Genomic DNA, 13149 nt, shown 5'->3' on the forward strand with positions numbered 1-13149 from the left:
CAGCATCACGTGCCCCGCGACTTGGATTGGATTGGATTGTGTCGCGTCACACGGAGCGATGCTGATGTCCAAAGTGAAGGCGCCCGATAACGAGTGCCAGACGAGTGCCATCCACTTGTGCACGAGGGAAGTAGTTCTCGACGTAGCGGCAGCAGGTGCAAATGAAAATGAAGTTCTTTCGATGCTCTTTGAATTTGCGATGGCTGTAGTGCTGGCTTGTAGTGGCTGCTTTGTTTGATAATTATTTGTTTCATTTGGTTCAAAGAGAAAACAGTAAGGGAATACGTAGCTTGCTCTTGACGTTGTTACACTATGCTGTTAGCCGTGCCATTCGAGGCTGCTCTTCTCGAGAAAAACAAATTTGGTGGTGAAAAACACACTCTGCAAGAGGTTGCGCGCTCAGCCAACGTTACATAAAGTCTCCATGTTTCAAAAGTAGCGCAATGTTCGTCGATACACGAGGCACGTGCAACGTGCAGTCCTTGCGAACATCATGGCGGCACAGCGCATCACTGAGCTACATTTCAGACCCCATGAATTTCCCAGAAGCGGGGCGCGGCACGTCCCTCGAGCATTTCTACAACAATGAATGGCGCCACTTTTCCCAGGATAGAGGGGTTTAACGTGACGTGACGCTCAGCGGCAAGGCCGCCAGAATGGCCGCCGCGATGTGACATTAATGCAAGCCATGTGTAACTAGAGGCTTGCCTTGACCTGGTATGGCGGAGTTATGTCTCCTGTTATTTATTTGTCTCTTCCCGTCACTGTATCCCGGGATCGTCTATATAATTCCAACCCGCGCTCGTCTTGATCTGGATGAGCATCGTACTAACGTGCAGTCATGTATCAGTACTGCGTGACATGCGTGAAAGAATAAATGCTAGCAGTCTCATAGAGTAATATACACAAACTAGAGAGCGGACACACTCATAGGCCCCAGCGGTGTTCAGGGCCCGCTTGCTCGAAGCGCTAACCGCGGCTAAAGTTAGCCGCAGTACCTAGGAGAGGGAATTTGAGATCACGGGACTGGCTCGGTAGGGATGCGGGGAAACATGGCGGTGCCCCAGTGAGTAAGCGCCGCTCGCTTTGGAACGAATATGTCGTTGTAGATGCAATACCGGGCGCATTAGTCAGCAACGAATAAAGCAGAAGGCTTTCGCTTTACCTTACCTCACTTAAACCGCAAAGCATGGGCAATGACATCGCCGCATTTTTTAGATAGACTTTCGATTCTGGGCATTCCTAGGCCTAAATGAACGCGATAATTGTAGGCATAGCAACGTCTTTGGAAAGCGGATTGTTGATAGCACACAAAAGGAGACAGCGTCCCGACAGACTTTTTTCTAAATTATTTGAACATCGCGAGGAGAACGCTGGAAGTGTAATTCTACGGTTCACGCGCGCTGGCCTTCCTCTTATAAAAGATTTGAAGTAAAAAATCATAATAAGGCTTTAACGAACGCGCGTGCAAGGCAAATTTTGTTTTATACTTTTTGCTTTAGAACGGTTACTACTGCAGACGCCAGCACGTGCGACGTCTGCAACTACAGTCGTAGCATGCACCTCGGTGCTTGGATAATTGAGAGGGGGGATCGGTGGCCGAGTCGAGGAGGAAGAAGAAGCCGTTCGGAACGGCAGCAAGAAACATGATGTCTGGTGGAAACACCGTATCGGCCACTGGCCGAGTTAATCCCGTATCGTCCGACAACAGTACAAGCGACTACAAGGTAATCCTTCCCCGTTTTCCGACCGGCAACCTGATTTTAAACTCCGTATTCCTGCATGCAGACATAAGCGCTAGGCCTTACTCAGCGCCAGACTTTCGCGACGCCCTGAAAGACGTAATAGATCTCCAAGATGTAAAGGCAACCGGACAATACCAAATGAGTCACATTTGGATGGTCACCTGCACAAACGCGCTCGCGAAAGCGAAACTGTGTCAACAAAGAGAGCTTCTCGTGAAAGGACGAAAATGTCTGGTTATAAACCCAGACACTCGTGACATCAAGATAAAAATCATTTGGCTACCAGACCATCTTGAAGACCGACGCGTCGCTGAGGCCTTGCAGGCCTATGGAACCGTGCGGAGCATAAGCCGGGAAAAATGGAGATGCCCCGGCATGGAACATATGGACACTTTAAACAGAGAAGTGAACATCACACTTCACGACGACATCACGATTGAGAAGGTGCCACATCTCTTGAAGATTTTTGGATGTCAGTGCCTCCTACTCGTGCCAGGACGTCCACCTCTATGCCTAAGGTGTAACAGAGTGGGGCATGTACGACGACAGTGCAAGACCCCCCCGCTGCTTTAAATGTGGGAGATACGGACACACGACTGATACTTGCGTCACGACGTATGCAAGTAAGCTCCTTGGACCGAGAACCCAAGAGGCCGAAGAACAAAGTGAGCTGCTGATGGATGTCACGGAGGTCCTCGACGCCTCGGGGCACACACCACCGGCATCAACGATCGAAAAGTTCGTGGAACAGGAACACCAAAGAGCAGCACCTGCCATCAACGAATGCAAGGATGACCCTGGGGGCCTCCCGGAGCCACCACCGCCGGACGAGGACGACACGTCATCCTCATCATCAGAGTCAACGATTGTCGGCGAAGTCGTTACAGAGTGCGACAAAGACCATGACGAGGTGGACGCGGAACCCACATTCATCGCACGGGCCTCTGAGACGTCGAGACCATCTGATGAACCAGAAGGAACCTCAACGCCCCTCCCGACCAAAAGTTCCTCTGCTGACGAGCTCCCTTCCAAGAGGTCCAAGAAAGACCGCCAGCCGGCTGGGATACGGCACAAGCCGTACTCCAAGCTGCTGGGGAACCTCCAGGGTATCGAGAACAACCACTAAAATGTCCTGATGTATCCCGCCCTTCCATTACATATTCTAACGCTAAATGTTAGAGGTTTAGGGTCTAGAAGGAAGCAGTTTCAGCTGTTGCGTCTTTTTGAAAAGGAGAAAGTTGACGTTGCGGCAGTACAGGAGACAAAATTATCTACAGATGAAGGCATTGCTGAAGCGTTAGAACCTTTTCTTAAGGATTACGAAATCTGCATTAGCCAAGCCAAAGGAGTCTCTGCCGGATGTTTTCTTTTTTTCCGTAAACAGCTTGAGCTATCATCAGTTTCCATTCTTAATGACCTGGAAGGGCGTCTTATTTCTTGCGACATTTGTTTTAGGCAGATAGATTGGCGTTTTATTTGCCTGTATGCTCCAAATACGCCTAGAGAAAGAACATCATTCTTTGAACTTGTTTCGCCGCTTTTCAACACAAACAGAACGATAGTTGCAATGGGAGATTTTAACTGCGTTTGTAGTGCAGACGACCGATCGGTGTCACAAACAAGGTATGACGGAAGTGCCGCCGCTCTACGGTGCACGCTTCAAGACCATAACCTTGTTGATGTAGCTTACAAAAAAGGTGAATCGATACGCTACACCCATTTCCAAGGAACGTCTCACGCACGTTTAGACAGAATATACGTCTCAGGTGATATAATCGACTCAATGAGTAATTATCAAGTCAAACCAGTTTTCTTTTCTGATCATTGCCTGGTATCAGTCTGCTTTGGGCCCCGCAGACTCCGAGGTGTTCATCGGCAGTGGGAACACTGGAAGCTCAACCTGAGGCTTCTAAGTGATGAGCAATTTTCAACCAACATCTCCTTACTTTTGTCGAATACACTGCAAAACATTGGCATGCACATCTTTGCAAAATGGGATAGTTTCAAGCAAGAAGTAAAAAACATCGCAATCGAACGCTCTACAATTGCATCATATATGAACAAACAACAGCAGCGAGACCTTTTTAAAGATTTAGTAACCCTGCACGAGCTTGAATGCTTAAATCCAGGCGCGTACAGCGACGATATTAACATAGTACGAGCCCAGCTTCAAAAATATGAAACCGAAAGGTACCGCGGAGCATTAATTCGCTCGCGGAAGAAACGGTTTCTCCTCGGCGAACAACCTACAAAAAGATCTCTGGACGACGAAAGGCGCAACGCACTGTCGAAGGAAATAGTAGAAATCAACAAAGATGGATTGATACTCACCGATGCCACTGATATAGTGAAATCTTTTCACCACTTCTACACAAATATTTTTGGAACAGTAATAGTCACGAAAGAGAAGACTGAGATAGAACAGCTACTAGCACAAATGCCAAAACTTGACGAGGAAGATCGCAATCTAATTGAAGGCCCTATAACATTAAACGAAATTAAGGCCGCAATTAAATCTCTCCCAAATGGGAAAACACCAGGACCGGATGGACTAAGCGGTAAATTTTACAAAAAGTTCCAAGACATTATATTTCCTGTTTTACTGGCTGTATTTGAAGAATCCTACATACAGAAAACTCTTCCCCCTTCATTTTACTGTGGACACACGGTATTGCTGCCAAAAACAAAAGACCCGGAAATGCTTAAAAAGATGGAAAACTACAGACCAATATCACTTTGCAACGTAGATTATAAAATTTACGCTAAAGTGCTCAATGAAAGACTTCAGTGCGTAATAGAAAAACTGGTAGGGGAGCACCAAACTTGTGGGATACGCGGCAGATCTATCCAAACGAACGTACATGTTGCCCGCTCCGTCCTAGAGTCTGCGTCAGACAATAATGACCAGGTTGCACTTGTACAAATAGACCTCACAAAAGCCTTTGACCGTGTGAGTCATTCATTTTTATTTGCCCTTCTTGAGCACGTAAACTTGGGAGAGACACTTCTGGAAGGAATCCGACTTTGCTACATGCATAGTTCGACACGACTGAAAATCAATAACACACTTTCTGATGAAATTAAGATCAAATCTTCCGTAAGGCAGGGTTGCCCTCTCTCTCCTCTCCTTCTTGCATTGTATTTAGAGCCCTTATGCCTTAGCATCCTGAAAACAGAATGTATTCGTGGGTACTCCATGGCAAATGTTGAGGTAAAAGTCCTCGCGTACGCAGACGATGTTGGATTTTTTTGCGTTGACAAGACGAGTGTCGAGAAAGCGCTTGATCAAACAGCGCGTTACTGCGCAATCACAGGGGCTTCGGTGAATCCATCAAAATGTAATGGCTTCTGGTACGGTTCCTGGGCCACAAAACCACGGTTTTTTGCGGGGATAGCGTGGAATCAGGGTCCGATCACATACCTCGGAGTACCGCTCTCACAAATTCGTGGTAGCTTGACGTACTGGACCTCCCTTGCGACCACACTGAAAAGGAAGGCTGATGCGTGGAAAGGTAGAGACATTTCCATTTTTACTAGAGCAAGTGTCTGCAATATATTCCTTGCTTCGAAGCTTATGTACGTTCTTCAAGTGCTCCATTGCGCTCGAACAGACATCCAAAAATTTCATCGAATATTTGCCACTTTGATATGGTGCTCAACGTGGGAACGTGTAAAAAGGGACAACCTTTTCCTTCCTCTCGAATCTGGTGGTTTAGGCCTATGTCATATTTTTGTCCGCCAGTTGGTATCAAGATTCTTTTTCTTTAAAAATGCCAATCACAATTTCCTTAGGGTCATACTTCAATCACGCCTTGCCGAGAGTTTAGGTTATCTCGTTGTTTCAACGGGCGAAACGTCGAAAAATAGGCCCTGGGGATTTTTAAAGGAAGTCGTCGATACCTTCAATTTTCTGAAAACACGGTTTTCATTGGAATATTTGTTTAGTGTGTCGAGGAAGACACTGTCGAGGAACATTACGGAAAGTTTGTTTCCTCTACCACTTTATCGTACCCGTTTCACGTTAGAACCCATCAATGATGTTTTCAAACGAGTAAAAAAAATGGCCGGGCCTCCCTCAACCAAGACATTCTTCTTCAAATTGCATACATCAACCTTACCAGTAAAAACTTACCTCCAGGAAAAAGGAATATTTGTACCGTGGACTGTTAATTGCAGACTCTGTAACAAGCCAGAAACCATAGAGCACTGTTTTATTTACTGCACCGATGCCTTTTTATTCTGGGATGTTCTGCAACGCACGCTAAAAAAAGATCTAAAACTTAATGACTACAGTCTCCGCTTCCTCCCGTTCGCTGAAAACGAAACCGTCCCGTACGACACGTTCGCCCTGTTGGGACTTCATAGTCTCTGGAAATGTCGCATGATCGACAGACATGCAGAGAAACCCCGTACAACGAAATCGCTTTTTCTGGAACAGGTAGCGCAAGTGAGGAGCGTATACGCTTCACCTGTCAGTCAACCAGAGTGGTTTGCCTTCTTCGATGCATGTCTTGGTCTCCCAGATTTCTGAAAAGCTCTATTGATGATATATATTTTCGTAACCATTGTATTACACTTGTTGATGATATTTCTGTGTCTAAATTTATAACACCTACTGGCCACATGTTCAAGATGCCAAATATAAGGTGTGTGTGCGACATTGGTATGTAAATATGGTGTGAAAGTGAATGTCTCGTAACTGTATATATCCATAAGTATCAACATGTTATGCCACTTGTAAAAAATCCCATGCAATAAAAAAAAAAAAAAAAAAAAAAAAAAAAAAAAAGATCGGTCGCCGAGTGGTCTAGCGCACACCAGCTCGGAGCACGTGGAGCGAAAGCTCGCTCTGCAGAGCTCAGGGATCCTGGGTTCGAGCCCCACCCCTGCCCGTTTCGATCTGGATGAGCATCGTACCGGCGTGCGGTCGTGTATCACTACTGCGTGGTGCACGTTAAAGACCCCAGGCTTGCGGCTGTACCGCACTGGCTATATTTCTCATCTACAGCTGGGAGACTCGTCGCCCCTGTGAGGCAGACCAAGTTCTAGGCTGTATAAACACACACACAACCCAATTTTTTTTTTGATAATTGAGAAAAAAGGTCTGTTGGGACGCCGTCTCCTTTTGTGTGCTATGAACAATCCGCTTTCCAAAGACGTTGCTATGCCGACAATTATTGCGTTCATTTAGGCTTAGGAGGGCCCAGAATCGAAACACTATCTAAAAAATGCGGCGATGTCAACGCCCGTGCTTTGCAGTTTAAGTGAGGTAAAACAAAGCGAAAGCCTCCTGCACCATTCGTTGCTGACTAACGCGCCCGATATTGCAACCACAACGACATATTAGTTCCAAAGCGAGCGGCGTTCACTCACTGGGGCACCGCCATGTTTCCCCACATCCCTACCGAGTCAGCCACGTGATCTCAAAATCCTCTCCTAGGTACTGCGGCTAACCTTAGCCGCGGTTAGTGCTTCGAGCCAACGGGCGCAGGTTTTCCTTTCAATAGACAACTGAAGCTAGCGCTCCTAAAGGGGTATTCACACGAGGGAGAAATCCCGGGGATTTCTCCCCGGCACGCGCGCATCCCGAGGTGAAAACGCGAGGCTTTTGCATATCGCAAAGCGTGACGTTTTCGTCGTGGTATGCGCGTGACGGGGAGAAATCCCCGGGATTTCTCCCTCGTGTGAATACCCCTTAAAGGGGTATTCACACGAGGGAGAAATCCCGGGGGTTTCTCCCCGGCACGCGCATACCACGACGAAAACGTCACGCTTTGCGATATGCAAAAGCCTCGCGTTTTCACCTCGGGATGCGCGCGTGCCGGGGAGAAATCCCCGGGATTTCTCCCTCGTGTGAATACCCCTTTAGGAGCGCTAGCTTCAGTTGTCTATTGAAAGGAAAACCTGCGCCCGTTGGCTCGAAGCACTAACCGCGGCTAAGGTTAGCCGCAGTACCTAGGAGAGGATTTTGAGATCACGTGGCTGACTCGGTAGGGATGTGGGGAAACATGGCGGTGCCCCAGTGAGTGAACGCCGCTCGCTTTATTCACACGAGGGATTTCTCCCTCGTGTGAATACCCCTTAAAGGGGTATTCACACGAGGGAGAAATCCCGGGGGTTTCTCCCCGGCACGCGCATACCACGACGAAAACGTCACGCTTTGCGATATGCAAAAGCCTCGCGTTTTCACCTCGGGATGCGCGCGTGCCGGGGAGAAATCCCCGGGATATCTCCCTCGTGTGAATCACCCTTAACGGGTGGCATTATGCACAATCTATAGTCTATTTCACCTTATGATGTACCGCAGGAAAGGCTACAAGCGCGAGCTCCTTGCTCTGGGGCACGGTGGAAGACCGTGCTCTGGGGCGAATCTCGGTTGCACAACCTCTCGTGCACTAAGGGCAGCTGCCAACACTATGAGCTCGTGCTTGTAACCTTCGCTGCGGTACAACGTAAGGCGAAACGGAATATAGTTTCGGTTCCGGTCAAGTTAGTTTCGGTTTTGGTTTGGGCATTTCTGCTGCGGTTCTCCGGTACCCTTATCCTTCTCTTTTTCTCGCTATCTTTTCTCCTCATCTCCCTCCTCGCTAGGCTCCTAGGAGCTCCGAAAATCCTCAACTCGCAAAGCCGCTGTTCTTTTTTTTTTTTTTTTTTAGATGTTGACGCAATTTTATTTTATAGGCAGTGTTTATTCTGCCGGCAGCCGGCAGAATAATTTTTCCGAAATTCTACCGGCAGTCACCTCCGGCGCGTGTATTAGTGGGGAGCTCGTTAACATAGCCCCCCCCCCTCCCCCTCCTTTAGCGGCGACAGTCTGCGGCTGCTCATTAGAAATATATTGACCTATTTGGCCCGCCAGTACCACCGCATCGCGGCGGCGTACGTGCCGGCCGGCACAAGCCCCGCTGTCCTCCATTCACCCCCAAAAAGGAAGTGTTTCGTCTACAACATTCGTGTTTTTTTTTTTTTTTTTTGTGTTTTTTTTTAGTGTTAATTCTAAAGGAGAGATGTCGTAAATATCGCCTAATACCTCAACAAAAAACAAAATTCCGAAAAAAATTTCTTTTGGGGGATTGAACTAAGATCCTGCTGTGTATGAGGCGCACATCTTACCTACTGAGCTAATCCACAACTTAGAATACGCGTGTTTACAATCCGTTTTACTGCCGGCACTTTTTCCCCCCGGTTATTGTGCCGGCTGCCGGCAGAATAGACACTTCCTATTTTATATAGTAAGCCCTAGGGGGCACACACGGCCCTCTGTACATCGACAAGATGTCCTAAAGTTTGTGGGTCGCTCAATAGGTTAATTCCGCCCGATTAGGCTGCGCTCCGTTCGCTCCCCAAGAAATCACACAACGGGAAGTTTGGAAGTAAACGGAACTTGCTTTAATATTTACTTCGGTTGCCGGGTGCCTCTCTTGTTCTCGTGCCCGGGAGACGGCCGGCCTGTCCTTGCGGGCCACTGGCCGCCGATCCTGAAGCAGCGGAGTGACGGGGAAATACGACGGCCGTCACTCAACGGCCCGCTCCAGCTCTCGGTTCCTTGCGTCCTTCTCGTGACCCACGTTCTTATCCTTTTCTCACGCTTGTCCCCGGCTGGCCTCCGCTCGCGCCTCTCTCGGCCGTCCTCTTTTTCTCACGACGCACCCACAAGTTTCATGGATGTCCTAGATGTCCCGTAGACGTCTATAGGATATGTATGCTGCTTGGGAACTTTATTAAATATCTAAATTCTATACCGCGTCTCGCAGATTTTCCCCCCGAAATTCTATGCATGCGTTTGTTGTCTTCAACTGCATTTTTGTCGTCTTCAACTTCAACAAGGCGCCATTCATCGCGGGGTTTTCGTGACGTATTAGATTATAACTATTTAGTCGTTTTAAGTACTTTAAATAATTATAAAGAATAACAATCTGAAAAAAAAAGAAAAAAAGAAACTCTTCACAGAAAGAATTCAAAATAATTCTAACCAAATTACAGAAAAGCGCCACGTAGCGGAAAGCCTTAAACGTACTATCTGGGCCGCGATTCGGCTAAAAGTAGTTAGGATTGTGTGTATACAGCGTGTAGTTGGTCAGTCATTTCAAAGTTGCGACAATTCACTCGCTGTAGATGAGAAATTTAGCCAGTGCAGTACAGCCGCTAGCATGGTGTCTTTAACGTGCACCACGCAGTAGTGATACACGACCGCACGCCGGTACGATGCTCATCCAGATCGAAACGGGCAGGGGTGATGATTAAACCCAGGATACCTGGGTTCTGCAGCGCGAGCTTTCGCTCCACGTGCTCCGAGCTGGTGTGCGCTCTAGTGTGCCCTAGCTCACTCGGCCACCGCTCCACCTCGATTCGGCTTTTGTGTCCTCTTTTTACAATTACTATATTACTTTACGGCAGTCGTACTTCATTGGCTAAGTTTCTCGTCTGCAGTAGATACACCAAACGCACATTGGGTCTCACTAACGTCACAACTACTTTTTACGGTGATCGAGCACTGTAGGGGCATCGCGTATTGCAGAGAATGAAGCCACAAAAAGTGCATTACTGTTATTCTTCTTAGAATGGTGCCGCTGTGTGTAGAGTCCGGGCAGTGGAGAAGGATTCACTAAAGCCCCTTCATGTTTAGAAGTAGCGCAAGGTGCGTGGATACACGAGGCACGTGCAACGTGCAGCTTTTGGGAAGATCATGGCGGAACAGCGCAGCACTGAGAAAGATTTCAGACGCCATGTTCGTCCCAGAAGTGGCGCGCAGCACGTGTCTTGAGCATTTCCACAGCATTAAAAAACTCAACCTCGCCGCGAAACCGCCTGAAACGAAGAAAAGCTCACCGGCCTTTTGAGGGATGCGGAGAAAAGCTCACATACCAATCTATGAACCGAGCGCATAATCAACTGAAGTATGTTTGATTGAGAAATTTGCGTCAGATTATTTTGCGCCTTACCGTAGAATAACTTTTTTTTATTAAAGTGTACCTCATACACGTAAGGGGGGAAAGGGGGGGTGGAGGGTACATCCTAAATAAATGAGACTTAATACAACCGTAGTTAAAAGTCGGTCGAGGAAATTATGGCGAGTGTTGTAGACTTTTATATCTCGAATATACTTTCATGAACTAGCTGGCTCTACATGAGCTATGCCAAATGTTCAGATTTCACTGTCCCACTAGAAAGTACACTTTTATTTCTAAGTCCTTTCGATCGGTAAATAAAAACAAAGTTGGTAGGTCTGCCATCGAGGCTACGCAAGAAATAAGTATGGCACCAGTCGTGCCAAATCTGGTTCTGCACTTTCAGATGCTTTTAATCATTATTTTGTAAATGTTGGGTCAGGAACTTACTGTAGTGACGCAGGAAATAATATACCAAGAGTTTCTGAGACAATATTTTTTTATCCTGCCGATGAACACGAAGTTTATGCGGCAATGGCCAATTTACGCAACAACAACAGTTGCGATGTTGATAACATAAATATTAAACCTGTTAAACTTGTCATAGATATCATTGCGCTTTGTTTAACACATATTTACAACCTTGCTCTGACATCAGGAATATTTCCCATGGGTATGCAGACCGCGAAAGTAATAGTATTGTTCAAGAAAGGAGATAGAAATTGCATAGGGAACTACCGACCTATTTCTATTCTTCCCATTTTCTCAAAAGGCCTCGAAACAATTCTGCACACGCGAATTACAAATTTTTCAAATAAGCATAAACTCCTAACTGACTCTCAATTTGGTTTCAGGAAATTCAGGTCAACCGAGTGTGCACTCTTACACCAAAAAGAGATAATACTGGACAATTTAGAAGAAAAGTTGTCAACGGTCGGTGTATTCTTAGATTTCAGTAAAGCGTTCGACTGTCTTGATCATGGTATTCTTTTAGATAAATTATTTTTATATGGTTTTCGGGGTGTTTCTTTTTCTTTGTTAAAATCATATTTTCAAAGTCGTCGGCAATATGTTTCAATCAACGACCATATGTCCTCTTTGCTAGGTATTAATTCTGGTGTTCCCCAGGGAAGCATTCTGGGACCACTTCTTTTTCTTTTTTATATTAACGATTTTGTAACTATTGACCCTGATGTAAATTTTATAATTTACGCAGATGATACGAGTATAATCATTTCTGATAAAAATTATGAACATCTTGTTACCAGAGCAAATGTTGTTTTATCTAAATTAAAATGGTGCGAAATTAACTCCCTCCATATAAATACTAATAAGAGCAAGGCTGTAATATTTCAACTACATTCTAGGACTCAAACAAATTTATTCCTTCCTTTCAAATATGGTTCTGATATTATTCATTGTGTTGAAAATGTCAAAACTCTGGGTGTATTTTTTTCCTTTAACATGTCCTGGTCTGAACATGTTAAATATGTTCGTACTAAACTTTCAAAAATAGTTGGAGTAATAAACAAATATAGAAACATTTTACCTACCAATATCAAACTTCAAATTTTTAAATCATTATTTTTCCCCGTCTTAGGATACGCGCATCTGATATGGGGATCCACTGGTTTAACCAACTTAAATTTGCTCCGCGTGCTGCAGAAAAAAGCTCTTCGTGCAATAGCCAATGTTCCTACGACCTCACCATCATTGCCTCTCTTTGATAAATTTTCCATAACCGACGTGTCAAAACTTTACAGTCAACGCTTGATATTAACGTACCAATCGGCCCTTAAAGGTAAATCCGAAACATTTCTGAACCTCGCTGACCTTCATTTGAAAATTCCAATTTATCAAACCCGTCAAATACATCCATGGCAAATACCAAGATCACGTACGAACTTTGGACATCAAAGAATTAAACATGCACTTCCTCACTTACTAAATCATGTCGCATCGCTAGAAATTGATATCACTTCACTTAATAAAAATAGCATCGTTAACATTGTATAAAAAATGTACATTCTATGATTTATTAACATTGTATAAAAATGCACATTGTATTGCTTTTCTAGATTTATTTGTTTATTAAATGATCTCTTGTTGCGTTGTCTGCCATGTAGGGGTGCCAGGGGCTCGTCAAGCTGCATATAAGCAGCTTTTTCTCTTGGTATCCCCCATCATGTGATGGAAAATAAAAGCTGATTTGATTTGATTTGAAAACGGACGACGTTAGAGCGGTACGAGTGCACTAGCAAGGTTCCTTGCTTCGGAGTATGTACCGCCTGCTTAGGAGGTGTATGTATACAGTCATAGCTTGCACGTGACTTTATATCATCGTGCTAGTGGTCACTTTGGGTTATTCGTACTTCTTGTCGAGAAAAACAACAAAAAAAACAACAAACAAATTAGGTGGTGCGAAATGCATGCTGGAAAGTACGCGCCCAGCAGCGAGGTCCCCAGAGTGACCGCTGATGTGACGTCATGTGCAAGCTATGCATAGGTTGCTCTAG

The 13149-nt window shown here is 45.7% G+C and overlaps 2 protein-coding genes and 1 pseudogene across 2 annotated transcripts; all 3 read left to right on the forward strand.

Moving 5' to 3' along the window:
- The first annotated feature begins 1646 nt into the window (after window positions 1-1646).
- Window positions 1647-2871, forward strand: LOC121046184 (annotated as a pseudogene).
- Window positions 2872-5058: 2187 nt separating this feature from the next.
- LOC121838021 lies at window positions 5059-6276 on the forward strand (the record flags this gene model as incomplete). Its single annotated transcript, XM_042293984.1, has 1 exon — window positions 5059-6276. A coding segment is annotated over one exon (1218 nt), but the record flags the coding sequence as incomplete, so codon positions are not given.
- A 5695-nt stretch (window positions 6277-11971) lies between these two features.
- LOC115319241 lies at window positions 11972-12649 on the forward strand (the record flags this gene model as incomplete). The annotated part of the gene is made up of 1 exon (XM_029979129.2): window positions 11972-12649. A coding segment is annotated over one exon (678 nt), but the record flags the coding sequence as incomplete, so codon positions are not given.
- Between the last annotated feature and the right edge of the window lie 500 nt (window positions 12650-13149).

The sequence above is a fragment of the Ixodes scapularis genome, unplaced genomic scaffold, assembly GCF_016920785.2.
Source record: "Ixodes scapularis isolate PalLabHiFi unplaced genomic scaffold, ASM1692078v2 PGA_scaffold5__190_contigs__length_132052651, whole genome shotgun sequence".
NCBI lineage: Eukaryota > Metazoa > Arthropoda > Arachnida > Ixodida > Ixodidae > Ixodes > Ixodes scapularis.